This window comes from Haliaeetus albicilla, chromosome 6 (genome assembly GCF_947461875.1).
Source record: "Haliaeetus albicilla chromosome 6, bHalAlb1.1, whole genome shotgun sequence".
NCBI classification, from domain to species: domain Eukaryota; kingdom Metazoa; phylum Chordata; class Aves; order Accipitriformes; family Accipitridae; genus Haliaeetus; species Haliaeetus albicilla.
In genome coordinates, this window is record NC_091488.1 from 39,117,961 (window position 1) to 39,141,276 (window position 23,316).

General features: G+C 36.3%; 1 protein-coding gene across 37 annotated transcripts in view; it reads left to right on the forward strand.

Moving 5' to 3' along the window:
* ABI3BP (ABI family member 3 binding protein) overlaps positions 1-23,316 on the forward strand; it is a 168,334-nt gene that overhangs the window by 81,528 nt on the left and 63,490 nt on the right. For 28 of the 37 annotated variants that reach the window (XM_069785638.1, XM_069785647.1, XM_069785651.1 and 25 more), the window contains 15 exons: positions 766-840; positions 4,001-4,075; positions 6,012-6,077; positions 6,594-6,668; positions 11,757-11,822; positions 12,260-12,322; positions 13,393-13,458; positions 13,841-13,906; positions 15,366-15,440; positions 16,509-16,583; positions 17,554-17,628; positions 18,496-18,570; positions 19,136-19,210; positions 20,480-20,545; positions 21,807-21,887. In XM_069785638.1, the coding sequence (XP_069641739.1) occupies positions 766-840; positions 4,001-4,075; positions 6,012-6,077; positions 6,594-6,668; positions 11,757-11,822; positions 12,260-12,322; positions 13,393-13,458; positions 13,841-13,906; positions 15,366-15,440; positions 16,509-16,583; positions 17,554-17,628; positions 18,496-18,570; positions 19,136-19,210; positions 20,480-20,545; positions 21,807-21,887 (1,074 nt within the window). The remainder of the gene's footprint in view (positions 1-765; positions 841-4,000; positions 4,076-6,011; positions 6,078-6,593; positions 6,669-11,756; positions 11,823-12,259; positions 12,323-13,392; positions 13,459-13,840; positions 13,907-15,365; positions 15,441-16,508; positions 16,584-17,553; positions 17,629-18,495; positions 18,571-19,135; positions 19,211-20,479; positions 20,546-21,806; positions 21,888-23,316) is intronic. The other 9 variants (XM_069785673.1, XM_069785675.1, XM_069785649.1 and 6 more) reach the window with 8 other exon arrangements.

Sequence of the window (23,316 nt, forward strand, 5' to 3'; positions counted from 1 at the left end):
TTCACATTGACAGGTGTACAATACCAGTCCTGGGGCCTGGCAGTATGTTTTGGCCCATGAGGTAACAAATGTGTTACGTGAGCAGCCTGCAAACCTGAAGTCAAGTGCATATTAAATGTGTAATGAACCATAGTAAATGTCTTGTAATGTTATTGTGGCACTTTTGCCTGTAGTAGTCCTGCTTTCATATCAGCTGAGATATGTCACATACTTCAGGGTCTTTTCCAGAGAAGTTACAGTTCTTGCATTACTTAAAGGACTTTTCTTCTTTTCACAGTGGAGAAGTTGGATGCTTGTAATTATAACAAAACATATAAATTTGTCTGGGCTAAGGATATTTCTTTCTCTTTCCCTGTCTGGTGATGTTGTCTGGATCACTTTTTACGTTCTTTCATTTTTACCAGTTTGTTTAATTGGATTTGTTTCAGTATCATCATCTCATAATTTTGCTTTCTCTCTACCTCCCTTTGCCCAGTGTTCTTGAGCTTTTTCAGTCTTACATTCCTACTAACTTCATGGGATTTTTTTCCCATTCTACTTGTGACATTCCATTTCATTTTTTGCATCATATTTATGTGTTTTTACACATGTTTGCATATTAACCTCTTTCTTTTTTAAATTTCACTTGTTTTGCAGAATATATTTTTATGCTTCTCCAGTTCCTTAGTATTTGGACACTAAACCATCGAGTCCATGGCTGCAGATGATGCCGTGGTGTGATGGTTCATGTATCTTTTAAGTAATAAACCACAATTTTTTTTCCAGCCTCACATGACTTTCTTGATATTACTTCCACTCCCCAAACATCTACATTTGCAGAAATGTCAGAGCAAGAGACTGGTAAATGGCATTTGTTTTATTTCCAATCCTCGATCTGTCTTGATATTTAAGTAGTACTATTCCAATGTTTGTTATTTGTCCTGGTTTTTTAATGTTGCCTTCAGTGATCTTTCATTTGTTCATTAAGGCTTCATGTTATTTGTCATAATTGCCGGTGTCCACCAGTTCTAGCCTCAAGTAAGTCATCCTGATATGGCTGGGCTATTTCAGGGTGGTATCGTATTACTGAAGGGTTGTGGAGGGGAGAGTGGGGCAGAGTTTAGCAGGTGAGAGGAAATGGTCAAGCTTTGATGAATTTGGGGTTGTCAGTATAACAATTATCCTTTGGGGATGAAATGTTTTGTCCTTTAGCTAGTAGGCACTTTTTAAAGAGATTTGTTGGTTGAACATTTGTTTCCTGTTATAAGTTTTTAAAGTAGTCTCTGATATTCAAGAGACTGCTGCAGTATAGTATTCTTTTATTAAAAATTATTTTCACAGTTATTTCTGCTAATAATTTATTGTTTCTGCCTGTGTATTTATGGAGAACATAGTTTTTTAGGCCGAATATGTGCATTTGCATTTGAGCATGAGGTTTTTTTACCAGAATCTGGTCATAAAAAAAAAAAAGGTAGAGCGTTGCTGTTAGGTTCTCATCTGTGTTTCTGTTCATGCTAGGCCAATTTAAGCAAGTGATATTTTATTACATCATTATATCAAACATCATTCTCTTTCTGGGGCCAATGTTAAAATCAGTTGTCTTGATTCTGCAGTATACTATGCTGAGACAACAAAACAAGCATATATAAAGCTGGCTTCCAAGTGAAAAATTAGTTGAAGCTACTTCTTCATATCCTCTTGATATGTTTACAAGTGGTGCTCAGTATCGTAAGGGCAATGAGCATTAGTCTTTTGGAATGCACTTAACATAAGTGCTATACAAGGCTTGTGTGTCAAAGATTCATGTCTTACAACCTGATTGAAATATCTTTATTTATAGAGTGGCACACAGATTACATGGAAACATAGAACTGTGGATGCTCCACATCTACTGAATGTACAAACACTATATGAAGAGTCTCAGGAAGGATTTGGTCCTTAATTTTAAGTGCACAGGTTCAAAAGTGCTGTGTGGTATGAACTGTAAAATACTTCAAGAATAGTAAGGCTGTGTTTCTCTGGTCAGGATGTTTAAAGAAGAATATAAATCTCAAAGAATGTAAAATTCATTCAGGCCTGCATTTTCCACTCATTTGCACTTTTATACTCTTACTTTGTTGGTGTAGCATTAGTAGGTAGCTGAACAGGTGGCTGAATTGCTCTGAAATCAGTTTGGTTCGTTATCCACTGTGTGCAGGAATGAGTAGCTGCCCAAGATACAAAGCAGTGGTGTATCAGACCTTGAAGTCTTCAGTGTAAAACAGGTGTATTTTTTTTTTTTTTTTTTTTTTGGTCCTTTCAAGTTACACATTCCAGCTCAGTGCTGATGATTTTTCATTTTAATAATTCTAAAACTTCTTAAATGAAGAGCTGCTTGTATTTGTTGCTGTATTGGTTAAGTGCAACTTAGTAAACATAGCTACAGAAAAAGTTAATTTGTTAGCAATGTATTTGTGAGAGGCAATGCATTCTAAAACCCTAACACACAAAAATGACATGCTTCTCTATTACAGTAGCTATTCAAGCACCTTTCAAACCTGTTATATCTCACAACAGTGGAACTGGGTAAATGATCATTAAAATTTTTTGTCATCCGGAGATTAGCTTATTACAACATACATACACTATTCATGTTTTCCCTAGTGTTATTTGTTAAACTTTGGTCAGTATTCTTTCAGTTTCTCATTACAGATCAATTTAGAAAAGTCTTAGCTTTTATCTATTACAGAATTCACACTGTACACAAACATGATGCAGCTGTGTTAATGCTCCATGGGTGGTACTGACAGTTATTCTGCCTCTGTGTGAATGCAGTGTTTTTGTTTCCTTTTAAAGTTGAGAACTCTATTTTATCCAAGGTCATTTCAGTCAAATCAAACTATCATCATTAGATGGAAAGCCCTTAGCAGCTAGTCAAGTGTGACTTTACTGCTCTCTGCAGCATGTTCTCTCAGGACTACCACAGCATTCTCTCCTGATGTAAAGACTCAGGCTCCTTAGATTTCTTATTACGTGTCCTTTGACTTTAATCAGTCATGAGTGTTCTTTACATCAGGAGCACCTTACTCTTCAGGTTTTCACATACCACTGCCCACAGAAATAGACCATGTTTGTTCATGTTGGCTGCATAACTTTTCTAATGGAAATGGTGGTCTTAGTGATCTGATAGAATGTAATTTTTTTGCATTTGTGTTTTCATTAAAATACTGTCATAAAAACATAAAGGTGTTTTTAAGCCATTTTCCACTGAAGGGTGGTCTTTCTCAATAATCCTGTTTATATCAAAGTAACTTTGTCGCAGTTGTGGGGAAAATCTGATCCCTGGGCAAAATATTGATTTGTTGACTAGGTTTAGGAAAGTGTTTTGATACCACCTGTGTGAAGACTGGCTGCCTGAGGATCTCAAAACTTTTTCTGTTTTGTTAGCTTCCCAGACACCGGCTTTGATCAACATCTCTTTCTTACCTGATAACCAGATGTATAGCAATAGCTAAATAGCACTTACTTGCATTATAGTTTCCACTTTCTCATCACTGCCCTGGACTGTAGTTAAGACCAGAAATCATTATTTTTAAACAAAATGTGTCTCTTGGGTTTCTTTCTTGTGCAATATTTTCATGTCAACTATTTCTTTTTAATGGCAAGTAGAAAGCATTCTGCTCTGACTGAATAACTGAGGAACATACTCGTATGTTACTGTAAGCAGTTTTATGTAGGTTTAGTTCTTATTCGAAATTTTCTTTACCTAAGCTCTTTGAAAGGACACAAATTCTGTGTCTTGGAAATGTAATAGATATGAGAATACCACTCTGATCAAACTCATGTTGTATCCATACCATAGGAGACATCAGCTTGGTTGTTCTTCTGTCAGTCATCCTGTAGCTGACTTTCAGGCCATTTACTGTCTTGATTTCTATTTGTATCGTTTCCTTTTACAGAACAGCTTCTGCCAGCTAAGTACTGTGGTATTTTAGCGGCTTTGATGCCACTGCAACTTTTAAAACTCAGATTCTCTTTTCAGCTTCTGATGAAACACTGCCTATTTCTTCAAGATCCACAACGTTTGCTATTCCAGAAATGCCATCAACAAAATCTGGTAATGACATTTCTTGAAAATGTAATTTTATTAGTGTTAGGAATTCTCACAAGAAATGTCCTCATACTTTTGGTTGTATTGTTAATTTACATTTCTTTACCTTGGGGTTAATGTTATTACGGGAAGAAGGTGGTATGTTGCTGCATTTGGGATAGCAACGTTGAAATAGTAGGCTTTTAGGATTATCATGACACAGAATAATGGAGTATTAGAGTTACCTTATTTTTTTTATAATTTCGTATTACACACAGATTATAATTTTTCTGGAAATTTGAAGGACAGAGATGACTCAGATTATCATTATTTATTTGTACTTTAGTTGAATATGAATTTACTTCTACTATAATCACTGATTTACATCGATATTGAGCCCTGCCCCGATTCAGCTGTCCTGATTTTGCAAAAGTGCTATATCAACAGATTCCCTGAAATCAGTATAGCTACCAGCAGCCACCAGCGGACGGTTATTTTAAATAAATAAATATCAGTATTTTTGTCACTCATAATACTCTATTTGTGCAGTATAATTTCCCTAAAATCTTTTGCTTCAAAACTATGGTTAAAATATCAGTATTTTTGTCACTCATAATACTCTATTTGTGCAGTATAATTTCCCTAAAATCTTTTGCTTCAAAATTATGGTTACACAAATATTTATTGTGATAAAGGGTGGTTTGACAGGTTCAAGCTGAACATGATACTTGTTTGGTTTGGGTTTTTTACAGTAACTGTTCAAATACCTTTGCAAACTGTTACATTTGACTCAAGTAAAGTAGAACTGGGCTAATTATTATGACGTTTTCTTAATGTCTAATATGATAATTTCTCATACAAGCACCAATATATTTTCTTTTACTGGCTTTTGGTTGTGAAAGCTTACTCTTCAACCTCTTTTATTTCAGGTTTTAGGCTGAATTCTAAAGCCTCTCAACAGTTCATGTTACAGAACGCATATATAGTGTGGTTAGGCTAATATTAATGATTCCAACAATTTTCCTGTCTCTCTGTGAATGCAATGGTTCCTTTTTTAATAAGCTGAAAATTTTATACAACTTCGTGCTGTTTTAAGTTGTTTGCACTGTTAATGTTCATTTGATGGAATTTTTTTTCAGCATCTAGCATACTGGATGCCCCTTCCAACCTCAGTTATGCTGTGTTTCACTGATTCTGTGATACTGCTTTAGGTTGATACCGCATGCTTTTGTTATGCAGTGAACCATTCCCACATGACTTAAAAATGCAGTCTAGCTGGATTTAATGTGTATCCCACATTGCATCAGGTGTGTTTATAAACTAAATGATAAAGTTTCTAACTTTGATGTTTAGTAGTGAGCTTTTGTGTGCAGGCTAAACAATGCTTCTTGTAACTTGAGCTATTAATTTAGTCTGTGCCTTTGCCTAAAGAGGTCATCTACAGGCTTTTTTCCATGCTGGATGTATATGTTTTCCAACTTGTGTGCTTAAAGTGATGTTTTTAGGTTGAATTAAGCCCTGATTCATAACTTTATGCTTAATTTCTAATGTGAAGGCATGCTGTATCAAAATAACATTAGGCATTTGCAGCTCCTTATTTAAAAGACTTGTCTGGAACATGCAAACTGAAGTGTAGGGGAGAAGGGGTTTGCTGTGAGCTGTTGCTATTAGACAGAATTTTAAAATCAGACGTAGACAGCTGGCCTTGTAGTAAATGCCTCGAAATTAAATGTTATGTATCAAAAAAACCCAACCAAAACAAACCCAAATGCCAATCCAACAAAAAACAAACCCACAAGACAAAGAACGGAGTAGGCTACCGAAAATATCAATTACAAGTGTGTATACAAGAAATCTAAAATAAATTTTGACCTTCAGACCTCCTAATAAAGGGCCAAAGATCTCCTTATCTAAAGACTGATCTCACTCATTGTTTCAAGATTGTTTTCATATTTGATCTTAGCTACCCAGGGACCAGTCCTGAAATTCACATGTCATCCCTCCATGGAAACCAGAGGGAGTGTGACGGGTAAATAGTGTACAATTTCATTAGCTTTTTCCCTCCCTTGCCTTCACTTCCATTGGCTGTGGACAGTGCTAAGATTCATTCAAACACATTGCTTTGAAAACTACTTGATGCTAGGCTTCCTCCCCCCCCCCCCCGCCCCCAACTTGGCCATTTTTGTATAATCAAAGCTGAAAAATAATTAACCACACTGACTAAATAACAGTCTACAAAAAGACCTCTGCTAGCATATGTTGCCTTTAATTTTCTTCTGGTAGTTGCAGTTTTCTTTCAAAGAATAGTTCATTAAACAAAGGCAAATGAGAAGAATTCTACCTAGCATGAGATACCAGAATTAACCCTGATTTATTTCACACTAGCTTCAGTGTTTACGTAACACCTCATTTCACAGCTGATCCTTAAAGCTGCTGCCATCTTGCTTGATCTCACATCAGTGTCATCTTGAACTGCCCAACAGCTGCTGTCCAAATACTGTGGCTCTGAAGCCACTTCTCATTTTAACTCCAGATTTTCTTTCAGCTTTTGATGAAAAGCAGCACATTTCTTCAAGATCGGAAACATCTGGCATCCAAGAAATGCCATCAGCTGTACCTGGTAATACTTGAAAACGTGATTTTTAAATAGAAATTCTCACAGAGATTTCATCATACTTCTGGTATATTGTTAGTTAAGTTTAACATGAATCAGAATAACTACAGAACTGTCATAATTCATTTGCTCTCTCAAATACCAGACTAACTTAGGAAATTTTGCATGATGCTCTAAACCAGTAAATACTCTCTAATTTTGGTCTACATTCCTAATATATTTACAAGTTTGTATTGCTGTGCTTGATGATAATAGGCTTTGGCATGTCTTATTACACATAGTAGCATTCTCTTTTTAAGTTGCAATACTGCAAATGGGTAAGAGTGAAAGCTTATATAAGTTTTGTTTTAATCTCTGAATGAAACTATTCTAATGGTTGAAAGTGTTGAGTAAGTTCCATAGAAATAACAGGATCAATAACAATGAATACGTAGGCTTCAAAATAGTGGCGAATGGACGCTTAAGTCCTTTCATTTGAATATATTTAAAGTAGTTATCTAAGTTAGACATTTGCTGCCAGTAAGAGAGACAGCATAGGTCCAAGGCTTAGAGAAATAAAAGCATGCTTGTAACATATATTGCTGTAATGCTTGAGTACAACTTTTTAAATTAAACTGCACAACACTATAATTAACAAATTGATCTTGAGCTGGTGCTTTTATGGTAGATGTGATGCTTTCAAACACCCTTGAAACCCATTATACCAGTCTCCAGTAAAATTAAACTGGTTGGATGATGGTATTTTCTTGATATTTAAATTACTTACACTTATTAATAAATATTAATCTAAAGTATATAGTTTTCCTGTTCTTCCTTGCTAACATTTATTCTTTAGGACTGTTATACTTCCTGTGTTCAGAATATAAACTAAAACTTACCAATGCCTTACAAAATGATACTGAAAAACTGCAGTTTTATCAGTGCTCAAGGTTCTGCTTGTTTTACTGTCCCTGCATGAAGTATTTCATTTCCTTTCAGTAATTACAATTCCATCCAAAGCCTATTTCAAGTTGTTGCCAGAACTCCCTTGCAGTAAAAAGTGGACTAAATGGGTATTTGACAGGAAACTTTCAGTAGTTGTCCAGCTGCCTGTAATTGCAGGTTCGTGGGAAAGCCTGCAAATTGCAACTAAACATTCTTAAAATCAAGAAACGGAGATTACTTAAGTTTTATACATTTATTCTTCAGAGGTATTAATCAGTATTTATCATTAATGCATCTTCCATAGTGAGCAATAACTTATGATCAAGTGCCTTAACAGAAAATTTCTGTAGTGGTTTTCTGTATATTGATACAATAGCACACCCAAGTTCAATTCTTTATTCTGCACGCTTTGCCTATAAAGAAAGTTATGCTGCACTCTTTTCAAACCAGAGGGATCAATTTCCCAACACTTAAAATGTTTTGGAGAATGGAGAAAATCATGTCTGATCTAGTCTGGAATTCAACATAAACATAGCCATACAAAGTCCCAGATTTGAAGGGGAGTTAAAAATGTGATTAAATATGATAATAATGTTTAATTAACATATTCTAGGCATAGGCTTGGTATGAGATGGGAACCATTAGCATGTACAGTTGTTTGTATTTAAAGGGCTTCCTTGAAATAATCTAAGGAATTCCGGTTTTTAGTTTTGCATGTGTGTGTTGGGGAGAGGGGGAAGGGGGAAAGAAGAGAGTGAACAGAAGGATCTTTCAACTAAAGGAAGGTGAGGAAGTCCAGCCACACAATGAGGACTGCAGTGAAATACTTGCTTACATGTTATTTCCCCTGGAGTGGGTCTCGTAGTGATCTTAATGATCTCTTTTAAAAACCTATTGCTTAGTTGGTCACTTGTTTATTAGCTGTTTTTAGCAAATGTGTACTTGCCAAGGTTCTTCAAGCCTGTTTGAATTCTTCCTCATTTCTTGAAGACTGATTAATAACTTCACATTTATTGTGCTCTACGGAGCTACACAACCCAAAAAACTAATGTGGTTATTCAGGTAATGAACAATACTTTCAACCTAGACTTACTTCTTTCCTTTAAAACCACAGTGTTATCACTTGTGCAGACTGCCTATTTCAAGATGACTTTCATATCTGATTTAGCTACATAGGGACTGGTCCTCAAGCCTATCTCTCATTCTTTCTGGAAACTAGACAAACAGTGATGGGTAAGCAAAGTGGGATTCCATTTTAGTTTTCATCACATTGCCACTTGCTTCCTTTTCTTCTGCTGTGAACACGTTTGCTTCCGAGTCTGAATGGCAAGCCTGTTAAAGAACTGTTTTGTGTTAATCACTACTTTATCAGCAGCTAGAAAGCATTTTTGGTACAAAGTGCTAAAGAGCTGGTATTTTATACTAACTTGTAACAATTTCATTTTTCTGTTGGTGTAATTTAAACTCCAGAAAGTGCAAAAGAGCGTGATTCTTAGGAGTTCTGTCTAGCATCAGATATTGGAGCCTGTTGCCACCGTATTGGGCTGTCTATCTTTCTCTTTATTCACATAGTACTGAGAGGACTTTTAAGCATTCAGTATCGTGCTTGTGTTTGCAGTTACATCATCTTGAACAACACAGCTCGTGCTGGGTAGTGTGTTGTGCTATCCCAGCAACGGTGAGATTCCTCTGCGTTTTAAATCCACATTTTCTTTTCAGCTCTTAATGAAACACAGATAGTTTCACATTTCATGTCTAAAGCATCTGGAGTCCCAGAAATACTATCAATCCAATCTGGTAAGGACATTTTGCAAACTGAGTGTTCTTGACAGTGAGGAATTAGAAGACTTCCAAATATGCTTTTGGTGAAATGTTGGTTTAATTTTCTTTACTTTGGGGATGACAACAACTGCAAGATAAAAATTTTTCATGGGGTAGTACTTGCATTTGACATGTATTATGATGTTTACAATGCTGGATTATGATTTTTTTTTCTTTAGTTCACTTTTGCAATACTAATTGGTACTATTACCCATAATTGCCATTGACCAATTATGTATTACTTAATGTAATAGAATTTTACAGTATAATGTCCTGGGCACTTCTGTGCCTGTGAAATACTGTGAGGCTGGTAATCAAACTTTAACCTCTCCATTATATGCAGAGTATCATGATGCAGATAACTACTGTATTACTTGACGTTATACTGCTTTTTATTTTATATTTACTTTGCTATTACTATAGTGAAGTTTTGTGTTATTGGTATTTAAGACATCTTCCTGGTCAGTTACAGTGTTGGGGGATGGTGTGATGTGTCTAGGAAATTTGCTTTGTAGATTTATTTTCTGTTGACTGTTCATGTCCACTTGTGTTCTTCAGGTTGTAAATACTGCAGTTGTGTAGAATATTCAAGTATATTTCACATGAAGGAAGACTCTTAAGCTATGCTGTAGTGAGAAAATTCTTATTAGGGAGATGAAAGTGGGCATTGCAAACACAAGTACTTTTTTTTTTTTTTTTTTTAAATAGCTCAAGACTTGGTAGTCCAGATATGTCTAGGAAAAAAAAGAAATATATGTTTATTTGGGGACATAAAAGGTTTGTCAGCCGTCTGCATGTATCCTAGAGAATCAAGCCAGTTTCTTTAAATTTTTTTTTTTCCCTGTATAGGACAAATTTAATGCTGAACACAGGAACTCTCCTTTTCTTCCTTTGGTATATTCTGAACTTTGTCTTGTACTGCAGATCTCTATAGATAGTTGCAAGTGTTCTATAGTATTCCCCTGTACACTAACAAGTAGGTATTCTGTTTTATATTTGCCATCTTAACTGCCGTGTTTAACAGTTCTTCAACTCAGTGCTAGTAAAGGTGCAAACATTGGCTAGGTAATTCAGAAAACATATTTGTGGAGCTCTTGTTATTCCCATTTGTCAGCAAACAAAATGAAGATGGAGAGGATAGTAAATAGCCCAGAGCCACAGAGAAGCATGTAGTCAAATGGATCATTGAAAGGGAGAAATTTCTGAAACTCTTTCAGTCCATCCCCCTGTCAATCAAGTCTATAAACTTTTATTGCATTTTTGAAGGATTTTGGTTCCTTAGACTGGAGGAGTCTAATGGAGTTCTTTCAGAACAAGAATTCCACATTTGACATTTTCTCTTTGTTGGTCCATCAAATTTGTGCTCTTGCACTTTTCCAGTAATGTGTTCTTGCAAGTGTGATGGCAGTTTTAAAATTTTGATTCCATTTTCTGAGGTATCTACTCTTTGACCTACCTTCTGCTTGTGTTAAGAATTTGCTTTATGCTTTTATAAGAAACTCTCTTTTTTCCTAATATTGTATTCTTACACAAGTAAAGGGATTTTTATCATGGTCTTTGCATTTCATTTGTCATTTCCATATCTGTTCACTAATTTCTGGAAAATAAATGTGACTCTCTTAGCTCATGCTTGTCTCTCAGTGTGGATATGAGATCCTGTCTGTTTGAAGTACTTCATACCTTTTCAGGATGAAGACCTGCTCCTGTAAATTAAGGAGATGCTGTTCCATTAGAGATTCTTACAGATTTTGGTTATGAAACCACAAGTTGTTCTTTTTCTCGTAGTTGGCTCAACTCTTGATGGAAATCCTTACTAAGTTCACCTGCATGCATTTTTTTCTGCAGAGAAGCTATTGTTTCCTTTTTTCCCAGGCATATATTACTTTAGCACCAAAGTTCAGATTTTTAAGGGTAGTGAAGAATATAGTAGTCAGAGCTAGTTAATTGTTTTTCAGATTAAATATAAGGTGGTCATTTCCAAAACTTGACAGTATCTTTGATGCGGGCTGAAGTTCTGGCTACATATCCGTTGACTAGTTCTCAGTTTATAGTTTGAAAATACTTGTTTGATGCTAGAAAATGGATTTTGGGATCTGTCATTTATTGCCATTAAAAGGCAGCTCTGGAACGTCATGACTGCCATTATTGTCTACTCTGAGCAATGTTTAGCCAGTGGTTGGGTTTTTCGGTAATACAGACTGACAAAAAAATTGATGTATGATTGATTTGGTGGGAAAAGTATACCTGAGAAACCACAATCTAAATACTGATTTATTTTGGATGTGATGCTTTCATACGCATAGAGAGACTGCCATAACATCTCAAGATAGTTTCCATCTCTGATCTTAGCTCTCCCGAGACCAGTCCTGGACCCCACATCTTTTCCTTCTCTGGAAACCACGAGGAGAGTGATGGGTAAACAGTGATTCCATCATTATTTCTATCATTTTGTCAATACTTAAATATGAAAAGTATTATTTTTAAAATTCAGTCAAAACCTTTTGATTTTTTTTTTTCCTGTTAGTGGCAATGCCAGATGTGTCAGTGAGATGGTCAGTCATTTATATAAATGATAACAAGGAGATACTTAATTGTTAAGCTTCTCAATCCTTCTTCATAATTTTCTGCTCTATAGGCCTTGTTCACTAAAAGGTTAACTCTTTGTATTCTACATTAACTCAGCTAGGCCACCCTGATTTAAAAATGGAATAACACTGTAGTGAATGCAAATATTTATGTAAAAAAGCTGAATGTAATATGGGCTTCATTCATTTAAAACTCTGTACTGACACTGCTTTGAAAAACACTGTTCATCTGTAATATGTGAAGGCAGTTTTCTGGTTTAATCTTAGTTACTCAGAGACCAAAGCTGAAATCTACTTCTCCTTACTTTGCAAGCCAAGGAATAGTGGAGGGTAAATATGATATTTTCATTTTTCCTTTTCCTGTACCATCACTTGACATAATTTTCATCTGCTTTGAGCAATACCTAGGTTTGTTAATGCACTTTGGCTTGCAAAAACACTTGCCATACTAATGACATGATTTTGATGTTTGAACTTATGCTTTTTTCCATCACTTGAAAAAAATCACTTTTTGCAGGGACAGCTGCAAAAATTAATTTGTCACGCAATGCCTGTGTGTATTTAGATACAGTTTTTATTTTGAAAATTCTTTCTAGAATGAAATACTCCAGTATGGCAGAAATATAATTTTACTTCCTCTTACTCTTGCTATTGATGTGGTATAGATGTCCCATAGATTCCTTACAGGACATCAGTTATTTTTTTCCTCTTCCGTTTCACTAACTTGAGCACTGAAGTTCAAGCTTCATCAATAGGCATGTTATTTATCAGCTTAGAGACTAACCTAAAGTAAGAGTGGGGATTTTCAGATGTCATGGGGAACAGTGAGGCCTTACATAGTCTGTTCTTTGTAAAAATAATAATAATAATAGTGACAACAAATGTGAGAAAATACATTTTTGCAAAAATTATTGAACTTCTAAGGAGAGCTGGGAGTTATGACTGAATATTGATAAGATAATGTGCAATTTATTCCTTCATGCTGGAAACAGGAAGTATTTAGTATTTGTAGTTCCTTGCATTTGACAGGTACCAACCACCTGTCATCTCAAATTCTGAATCCAAAGATGGGTGTCTTTGCTCCCATGTTAGGTCTGCAACAACTGTTCCTTGGACATCTTTCTAGGAAATGTAAGGAGTGCTTTGGTGAAGTAGTCATATAGCCATTTTTCTGCTGATGGAGAGCCATTTAGCTACTGAGTTTCTAAGAGTATTCTGTTAGTTTGAACCACGGCAAGGTGGTTGACTGCTGATTTGGTCACTGAGTCACAAGATACTGCCAGGAGAAGGCATGTGTTGCCCTAAATACGGACATTTGGGGTGCTGTGAACCGGTGCTGCTTGTACTGCCATGGCAAGACTGTGTGGATATCTCAAGATCATTTCCATGTCTGACCGTAGCAGCCCAGAGACCGGACCTGGAGTCCACCTTGTCTGCTTCACCGGAGACCACAAGGACTGTGATGGGTAAATAGCCAGTGATTCCCTTCCTACTTTGATTACTTTGGCAATGCTTTTCTCTGCAGCGATGAGCCTGTTCAAGTGTTTTGGTGTCCTGAAAAGTGGGTCCGTGATGCGGTTGGTCCCTTATAGCTCCTTATTAGAAATTGCTCCATTTGTAAGCTTTCTGCTGCCTTTTTTGGGGTTCCACTTCTAGGTTTCCTCTGTTACCTTGGGCTACCTATGCCAGTTGAAAGATAGCATCATGCTACTACGGGGAGTGATGCTGTGACATGGAAGCCTGCCTCGAGCAGGGCCATGTCTCCTTGTCCATAGCTCTGTCTTGATACCACCCATGTGACAGCAGCCTGCCTGAGGACCTGAAGGTGGTTTTTGTGTTTGATCTTAGCTACTCGAAGACCAAGGCTGAAATCCACCACTTCTTCCTCCCTGGCAACCGAGCAAAGCGTGATGGGTAACTAGCAAAACATCTTCTTTTTTCATTTTCTCCTCGCTGTCTCCCTCCCCATCATACCTCCCACCACAAACCACCTGGCATCCTTGTCATCTTCCATGGAGAGTATGAAGACTTGTTGGTGCAGCTTGGCTTGCTGAAGCACTCGCCGCGCTTGTTCTGCGATTCTGTTGTTTGATCCCGCGCTTTTTCCATTGCTGACGAGCATTTTCTGCAGGGACTGAGTGTCAGCTTGTGTAGAGAACGTATTATTGCACCTTGCCTTCAGCTGCCATTCCCCTGCTTCCCTGTGTTTTGGTAGCGGGTCTTTCTTTCTCTGGCACGCTCAAATGCAACAGCGTTCTTAAGAGGGAAATTCCGTCTGGGCTGGTGCAAGAGGACAGCACTGCAGTTCAGCTGCCCACCAGGGTTTCCTGGTCCAAGGTTGCAGCTGTTGGTTGCTTCACAGCTGACTTTCAAGGTGGCCGGTTGTCGTCTGCCCACACCTTTACGTTGCCATTGCCTGGGATTGGGAACGCTCTGCTCTACTACTGCTTTTGAGGTCACGTTAGGGTTTTAAGAACGACGCCTCTTTTTGGCTTCTGGTGAATCACGGCATGTTTCTTCAAGTTTCAAAGCACTGGTAGCCTTTAGCGCCTGGCCGCGCTGCTGACCTAATTTGGTAACGGTATTTCTTGCAGATCTGGTAACAATGCAAGGTGGAAATTGTCCCAGGAGGTGTTATTGTGCTTTTAGCCGAACCGTTATTTCTCTTGAGCCTATGTTGGGGTGAAGCATAAGTGTAAAGATGAAACTGCCCTATGTGAAAAGCCCTCTTTACTCAAGCCATTGGATATGGCACTGGGTGACAATAGGTTCCCAAATGTGCTGGCCTTGTTTCTTGCTTGTTTCTTGGTGTCACAGTCTAAGTGATGGAAACTGATTCTGAAGTGTGTTTTTCTGTAACTGGAGAAATCTTCTGTTTTTGTCATCTGAGTATCACATACTTCAGGGTCTTTTCCAGTGATGCTGCAATTCTTGCATACATTAATCCTTGTACGATCCCTCTACCTTTTTGTTTTTCAAGAAGATGCTTTCTGTGTATCGGAAATTGTACATCTCTCCTCTGTCACCTCTATTTTTAAATAGTTTTTTCCCACCTCAGTTTTTGTATGTCACATCTTGTTCTGCAAGGCATAAGCAAGTCTTTGTCTTTCACTTTTCTTCAGTTAATTTTTGTCTTTTTTCATATTTTTCTGTCTGAAGTATTTGAATATTTCTTCATATTTCTTGCAACAACCTCTTCATCATTTGCATCACCAGTGCATCTTCACACATTCTGATTAGGAAATTAATTCCATGTGCATTTGAGATTTTTTCCTGTCTGAAGTTGCTAGTTCCTTAGTAATGGGTTGAAACGTGTTCAGTCTATAGGTTCAGATGATGCTGAAAAGAATTTCTGTTTTGTTTTGTTTTCCAGCTTCACTGGACTCTCATCATATTACTTTCCCATCCCAAACATCTGTATTTGCAGAAGTATCAAATATAGAGACTGGTAAATTGTATTTATGATACTTTCATAGCTTATGATTTTTTTTTTTTTTTCATCAGCAATGTTACAGTTACAGGCTGTTTACTCTGATTGCTTGGTGTTGTCTGAAATAGAATTTTGTCAGCAGTGTTTGGTAGGCTCTATAACTGCATGATGATATTCTGTGGCATAGGTTCAAATAAAAAAACCACAGGAATCAATATTGTTTTCGGTGGTTTTAATCTGTCAAATATAAGGACCACCAGCTAGGTGGAGTCATTATCAGTTATGAAGATCTATTCTTGACTGGGAGATTTTATCCTGGGTGATTTTTTGGTAGTCATACCATACACTTTTTTTTTTTTTTTTTTTTGCAGTTTTCTTCATTACTAAGCATTTTTTTCAAGTTCTGTTATTTTTTTTGGAACTTTTCTTACTGGGATCATAGCTATCCAAGTTTAAATTTGCATTTGTAGCAAAAGTATGAATGTGCGAGAGATGAGTAGGAAAGTTATCCTGAACCTGACAGTCAATATTCATCCTTATTGTTTTGAATTTTCTGCCTCACCTTCTGGCTCTTCAGTATGTTACAAAAGCTGTGTTAATTTATGTTATGACAATTTAATTTAAATGACAAATTACATGATATGTAGTATATTAAAACCTATAACTTAAAATACTGGCACCTGTTAAACTGAAACAAGCAAAGTGTTAGCATAGAAATAACTGTAGAAATTCATATTAGCATATATTTTAAGTATGTAGGTCTCTAGTTTCTACAGATGCAGGTGAAGTCAAAAGCATGTATTTTTTGATATTACATGTACAAGGATCAACTGACTCCTGTTGATAAGTCTGCTTTTAGGGGGACTGCAGTTTCTGTCAGGGTGTGTCTGTTAGGTGTGTGTGACTTTCTCAGAACTTTGAGGTTTTGTTATTCCTTTGCAAGCTGGAAGTCTTGTGAAACTGTATTATAGTGGTTTTGGCATCTTGCAAAGAAATGTAAAGCAATCTTACTTTTTCTGACACCCCCACCCCCATTTCTGCACCAATATGAATCTATCTCTCAGGGTTATTTACGTTTTTCTGCAGCTACAAGTTCAGCTGATGTGGAAAAATCTATGCCTCCACTTTCCAGAACACCTCACATGCTAACAACAACTATGGGTAATAGTAATGCATTAGCTCTTCAATTAAACCACTTTTGTTGTTTTGATAGCAATTTTGGAAATCCTATTCATCCCAGATCCTTTGATCATCTGCCGTACTTGTCTTGTGCTTGAGTCATGATCATCAGTGTAGACAAAGTACCCTTTTTCATATGAGCCAAGACAACTTATGCTTACTGCTGAGAAACTCACCTGATAGTGTTTCTGATCTTATGTTTGTCTCTCAAAAAGCTACTAGGGCTTTTTGAGATATATTTAAATGAAGTAAGCTTGGTTTAATAATAATAATAATAACGCCTAAAGCTTAATAAGAATCTTAAAATTACTTGTTTTTTTTCTTTCAAGCTTAGTTGTTATACTCTCAGATAGATGGTTACACACATTTATATACTCTATATTGTTTATGCCAGCATAGTAAGCTTCTTCCTTACTATTTCTTACTGTTCTGTGATTTTTTTTTTCTTTATTTTACCCTTGTCTTATATGTGTATATACATATATATACACAGATTATATGACATTAATATTCACTAACAAAATCTTGAGAGAAAACGAAGCACTGAAGAGAATTAAGGCAGTCTTTTACAGAAATACATTTGCAATGTTTTTTAGTTTTGTAGATTTTTTTTTTCCCTGCCTTTTTCCGAGTGTTTTATGCTTATAACCATGGTGTTAGAAGTTTTTATCATTATATTTTCTGGGTTACTTTAAACTACACGGACCGTGCTATCTAAAGTAATATTAGCTTTGGTTGGCTGATACTTTAGTTTCAGTTGTCCTTTTAACCACTAGCTTTAGCTCCTACTCCAAACCATTGTCAAGGTAAGGCATGCTTATTGTGGGTGGACCCCTGCATTGCAAATTATGTATGTTGTAACCTATAATGTTTTTTGTTTGTTCTTATGAAACAAAAAGAGCTATGTGTAGAATTAATAATCATAGATACTGTGACCTGGTTTTTTTTATAGCTTTAAGTGGTATTCAACCTGTTCTTTCAAGCCCTGTGACGCCTACTAAGCCTGAAATAGCAGGTGCTGGACCAGGTACAATAGTCTCTACCTAATTCTTAATTCAGTAGCTCGAACCATGCTCAAAAACTCACTGAAATGAGTACACTGGTAATCTTCACTTTCAGTGCACATTTGGATTAGACCCTAACACCTGTATTTTGAATTTAGATTGCTGTTAATGGTTGAAATTGGTGCTTTCTCACTCTTAAAATGCATACGGCAACTCATAGTTACATGATTCTCCTTCAGTATTTTGAAAAATATGCCACATAGATAATTGAGAAAACAGTATTTATTTTCCAGTTGTGCTGATGAAAATACTGGGATATATGCTGTAGACTTCATTCTACTGCTGTAGCCTTGTTAAAAATACTAAGAAGGGTGTATCCCTAATGGCATGAAATTGGTTAACAGTCACAGACACTTGATGCTTTTGGACTGAAACTACAGTTAGATCAGTTGCCACCTTTCTACTCCAAATTTTGTATGGTTTTAATGTCTGACTAATTGATTGTTCAACATGTCTTCTTCATTAAATTCCTACATTTTACACCATACCATCTTCCTTTAGTAATGGACCAAAACTTGAAATGTTCCAGTGCTCAACTTAAAATCTTACTTGGTAGTGGTTGAGATCCAGACCGGTTGCAATGAAGGCAGGAGAAAATGAACATCCAGAATTTCTGCACATCACAAATGCACTGATTTATAGTCACTGAAGCTCTGTGCAGTTCAAAAGACTGCATTTCTTTCTGATGCATACTAAACTGATAAGTGTTGTCCAAGCATTAGTAAAATATTTGTTGTTCTTGTAAAAAGAAATTTGGTTTTGCTTGTGAAGAAGGAGTTTCTTCCATTAGCCCTTTGCTCTCTTATGACTGTCACCATTTCTTCCAACAGCAACAAGTGAATCTATTCTGGAATCTTTCACACCTAAAACTTCTCGTCCTTTTCAATGGCCAAGGGTAACATTAGGTAATGTTGTTGTTTTCACCCAGCGTGAAAAACTCTGTGTTTGTTTTGAGCACTGCATCCCATATGAATACATTTCTTCCAATATATCATTTCACATGCATAATCGTTATTCTTTTTCCTGGTTATAGAGTCTTGTTCTTCCATTGTCATTAGACTGATTCTTCTTGATACATCTCTGTATGACAACATAATTCAGGATAGTTTTACTGTCCTCAGAGAAGTAAAACTCGCCTCTTGCATGAAAAACTCCGTCATCCTTTTATTAGAGTGTTCTGTCTATCTCTCTCACTCTCCTGCACACGCATGTGTTCTCTTTGTCTCTGATATGTAGAGCTTTCATAGTGGAAATTGTAATTGTTCTGGAGACATAGAATCTATTTCTGATCTAGGCACGACATTTCAATATCATCTCCATTCCACACTTTAAACTCTGATTTCATTAGATGGCTTTGACATTCCATACTAAGTTGTCTTTTTTTCAATATAAACTTGTGGCATGTGCTGTTTCATGTGAGGAAACCCTTGTTAAACAATTTTTGATTGCAAACTGAGCTCTTTCTTTCAGCTCCAAAAGAAATACCACTTACTCCTTCTAAACTGAAACCATCTGCTACCCCAGAAGTACAGCATGTGAAACCTGGTAATTGTGCACACCGTTTTTATAAGTCAGTATGCAGAGACTTATGTTCACTAAAAATACCTAAGCAAAACTTCCTAAAAAGGGCAGGAGCTATGCAATACATGAGCATCTTGACTAACGCATCATTCTAAAATTGGTTATTTGATGTTGCCTAACAAAAGGAATGAGAGTTAAGATCATCGGTTTTATGCATTTGGGTCGTGATAAAAATATGAACGAGGTCTCTAGTTTTGTAACCTCTTTAAAGGACTGGAAGGGAAAAAAACTTCTGGGTGGCACAGGGTTTTTTATATCACTTGTATAAACAATATATATGATTATTACTTCCATAATCTCTTTTGTGAGTCCCCATCTCCCCTTTCACGCAGACATACTATGGCAAAATTGGCATCTTTGCTAGTCACAATAGTTTGTTGATTGAAAGTAAAGTACTACTCGTGATCAGTAAGTCCTCCTGCAGGGAACTCAATGGAAAGGATTGCCATTTTAGTGGAAATAGGATAGCTTTCTCAAAGCCTAAGGGAAAATTTTCATATACACGTGAGATTCATTCTTTGACCATGGGAACATTATCACTGTGTCGTGTCTTTTTTCCTTTTCTGCTTTTTGATCAAAAAAATAGATCTCTGTACTCATTTTCTCCTGATCTGGGATTAAGGGAGATGAATTGCCTCCTTTAGTGATTCAGGTACTGGACCGATAAATATTATGGTGTGCGTTACTAGAGCCCTTAAAATGTTTCAGTTCTCATATCTTATGAACAGGCGGGTCAGTAAAATGCAGGAGTTGCCTTTGATGTCTTATACGTGTCTTACAGTCGACTGCAGGCTCTGATTTAAGATTTTCAGCAAGATTTTAGCATTTAGAAGTTTCTTCTTTGGTATAGATTCTCTGGTATTTGGACTGCAGTCTTTTTCTTCACTGAAAGCCCACATCTGTCCTTTCTCACTATTCTCTCATAATATAAAAGAAACATATTTGTTGATTGAATCAAACAATGGATTAGAAATGTCATGAGAACATAAATATGGGGAAGGAGCCTTAAAAGTGGACTCTCACATATAGCCAGGAGCATACAGTGTGTAGTTTCGTAGGAAACAAAAGGAGTGTAGGGTGTTATGCATAAGAGTAGGACTTAGCTGCATGCTTATCTAGTCTATTTAAAAACAAACCAGCCAACCCCCTGAACTGTTGGAATGATAATGCTTTTGGCCTACTGCTCATGCATCTTCTGATCTGTTCGATTACCCTTCAATTTTTCTTTTCTAGCCCCTAAACCACCACTTCTGGAGCCTAAAACTTCTCAGACTGTTGAACAACCAAAAGCAACACTAGGTAATACATGTTTCTGTAGCTGTTGGTCACTATTCTTTGCAGTCCAAGCCACAGTTTGTACTCTGTTACTTTATCTCATAGCTTTTTACTATATTTAATACATTTCTCTGAGAGCGGAAAAAAGTTAGAAAATAAGCATTCAGAAATACATTTTTCTAAACTTAGGAGAAAAAGAAACTTGAGGGTTTTTTCATACAGTTTTACTAGTTCTATAGTACAGTAAAATTTTGGGCATTGGAATTGTCTTGATTTTGTTGGGAGTTTTTCTACACCAACACACTTTACCCTCAGAAAATCATCAGAAACCTATTGGAAATAATATTGAAAGGCCAAGTGCAAGGTTAGTATTGTGGACATTAATCCTAGAACTCTCAGCGAAGGATTCCTGTGGCACTAGGTGGACATGTTAATTCTACTGTTCTTTTATGAATCCTGAATGTCATTTTGGCTTGAAAAACACTTCTCAGTCACTCCATATATCTTACTCTACTCTGTTCTTTCTGTAAATGTCATATGGTTTTCCACTCTGTCTATTGCTATGTAACTTTTTCTTGGAAAGCAGTTTCACAGCACTGCTTCATAAAAATGAACAAAATTACTGACTATACTACCTGAAACTCACCTTAAGCTTCATCTGATGTCAGACTAACAGTCATATTTAGCTAATTACAGTTTCAGCCCATGCATGTTGAGGGGAAAAAATGTTTCTAGGACTGATTGCTCTTAATTTTTACCCTTTAGATGACACTACTTATGCTTTAATAACAGATTTTAGTGACTACAGTTATGAAGCAATTCCCTTTTTTAGTAATGATTCCATGTTTTTCCAGCTCCCTACCAGTAATTTCTTTACAGTGTTGAAAATCAAGGACATTTTTGTGTATTTTGTCTACATGTGTCTTTTGCTGGCTTAAAATCAACCTGGAGTTCAAAAGGATAAACAGCATTATTATTTTACCTCTTAGGTATATTGCAAAAATGAATTTGCTACCTTAACGAGAGGAACATTTTGATGTGATTGTAAGCTACAATTACATATTTTGAATTTACTTACTGACCCTTACAGTGAAGAACAAGCAGGTATTTTGCTGGGGTAGTGAAGTGTTAGGAAAATTTTTGAGAAGCTGCCTTAGCAAATCTGATTTTGCCATTTGCTTTTGTTCCCAGTAGCCATTCGTTGCTTCATTTCAGGCTTGAAGAATGTGATTTTTATGTGATAGAATGGAAAAGATAATATTATAATCCAGTATATTTCTTTCAGCTCCTAAAGAAGCAAAACTCACACCTTCTGCATCTAAACCTAGACCATCTGCCAGACCCAAAAAGCCACGAACTAAACCTGGTAACTAATTTCCATAGCAAACATTTGTTATAATGTCTCACTTAAGTAGTATACTTTAGTTTAAACTTATTCTGTGTGAAGCTCAGCACTTAGTCATCAGAAAGATAGGCACTGAGGAGAGCTGTGCTCTTTGAGGAATATTATTTTTTTATTGAACCAAAAAAATTTGAAGCAAAGCAAGAAAACTTTCAACTTTTATATCCCAAATCACTAACTCTCATGGCCTGACATTGAAACAAATTGTTTTCCTGCTTTTCATTTAAAAATAACCAGTTTTTCAACTTAGTTCAGCACAGGGTCCAGAAAATGCAAATTCTCCTGCTTTGCTGATGGTTATAGCATCTTACCTAGAACCATGGGAATTGTATTGATTCAGTGATTGTTAATACATATGTAGACTTACCTGAAACTGTGGAAATAAGAGTGAAATTCTGCTCTGGAATTTAGTAAAGGCATATTTTATGATGGCAAATGAAATTCCACCTTCAAACCAGGGTTTAATTTGGTCTATGATGTATGTCAGAGAATAAAAGGCACCTGGAATTTTCTGGAGCTGAAGAATAAGTGAATACAGTTACAAAAATATTACTAGTGTTGCATGGTTTATAATGAAGTTAGAAAGCTTAAAATTGCATAATTGTATGTTGTAAGAATATATTACTTAATCCTGGAAGAAATCAGGCAATATTGTTAAATTATTTCCAGATTCTCTTTGAATATTTTTTTGCTCATAAAAAGAATTACTCTCTTCAGACCAAATAATTCCATGTGAAGCTTGTTAACTAAATGGTATTTATGACTTGGAACTGTCTCAAAATAGCGTGCATAATTAGTTTTTCATGGTGATTACAGGTCCTACAACATTTTTAGTGTAGGAAATTCAGTATTGTATTACTGGAATAATTACATTTGTCTCTGCTGTAGGTGCCTATATCTGAATATAGATCTGAATTCTGCATGGGTTTTTTGAAATGACAGAGAAAACCACCAACTCATTTGGAAACTGTTGCATAAAATTGTTTTACACCCTTGGACTCCCAGTATCAACACTGTATGTTGATGTCTCCACAATGAATGGCTATATAACAAGTTTCTGTATAACTACAAAGAAGGTGGCATGATTCTGTATTTGTATGCATGCCTCTTGTTTGTCCTTTCCCTGCTAGTGGTTTCACTGACCAATTGGATGGAATCCTAAGAAACAGTTTTTAGTCATAATTAAGCTTGTAATGATCTTCCTGTGAGTAGGTATTTGTGAATTTGGCATTTATTCTGATGGGACAAATGATGATGTTCTTGTTCAGAAATTATTGTTTGAGGCATAAAATATGCAGTGCATGGGGATAACCTGGGTTTTGGGTAGGTGGCAAAATGGTCAAAGAGCAGGATATCCTCTGTACTCCAGCGTAACTTGGGAGTTGAGCTTCAA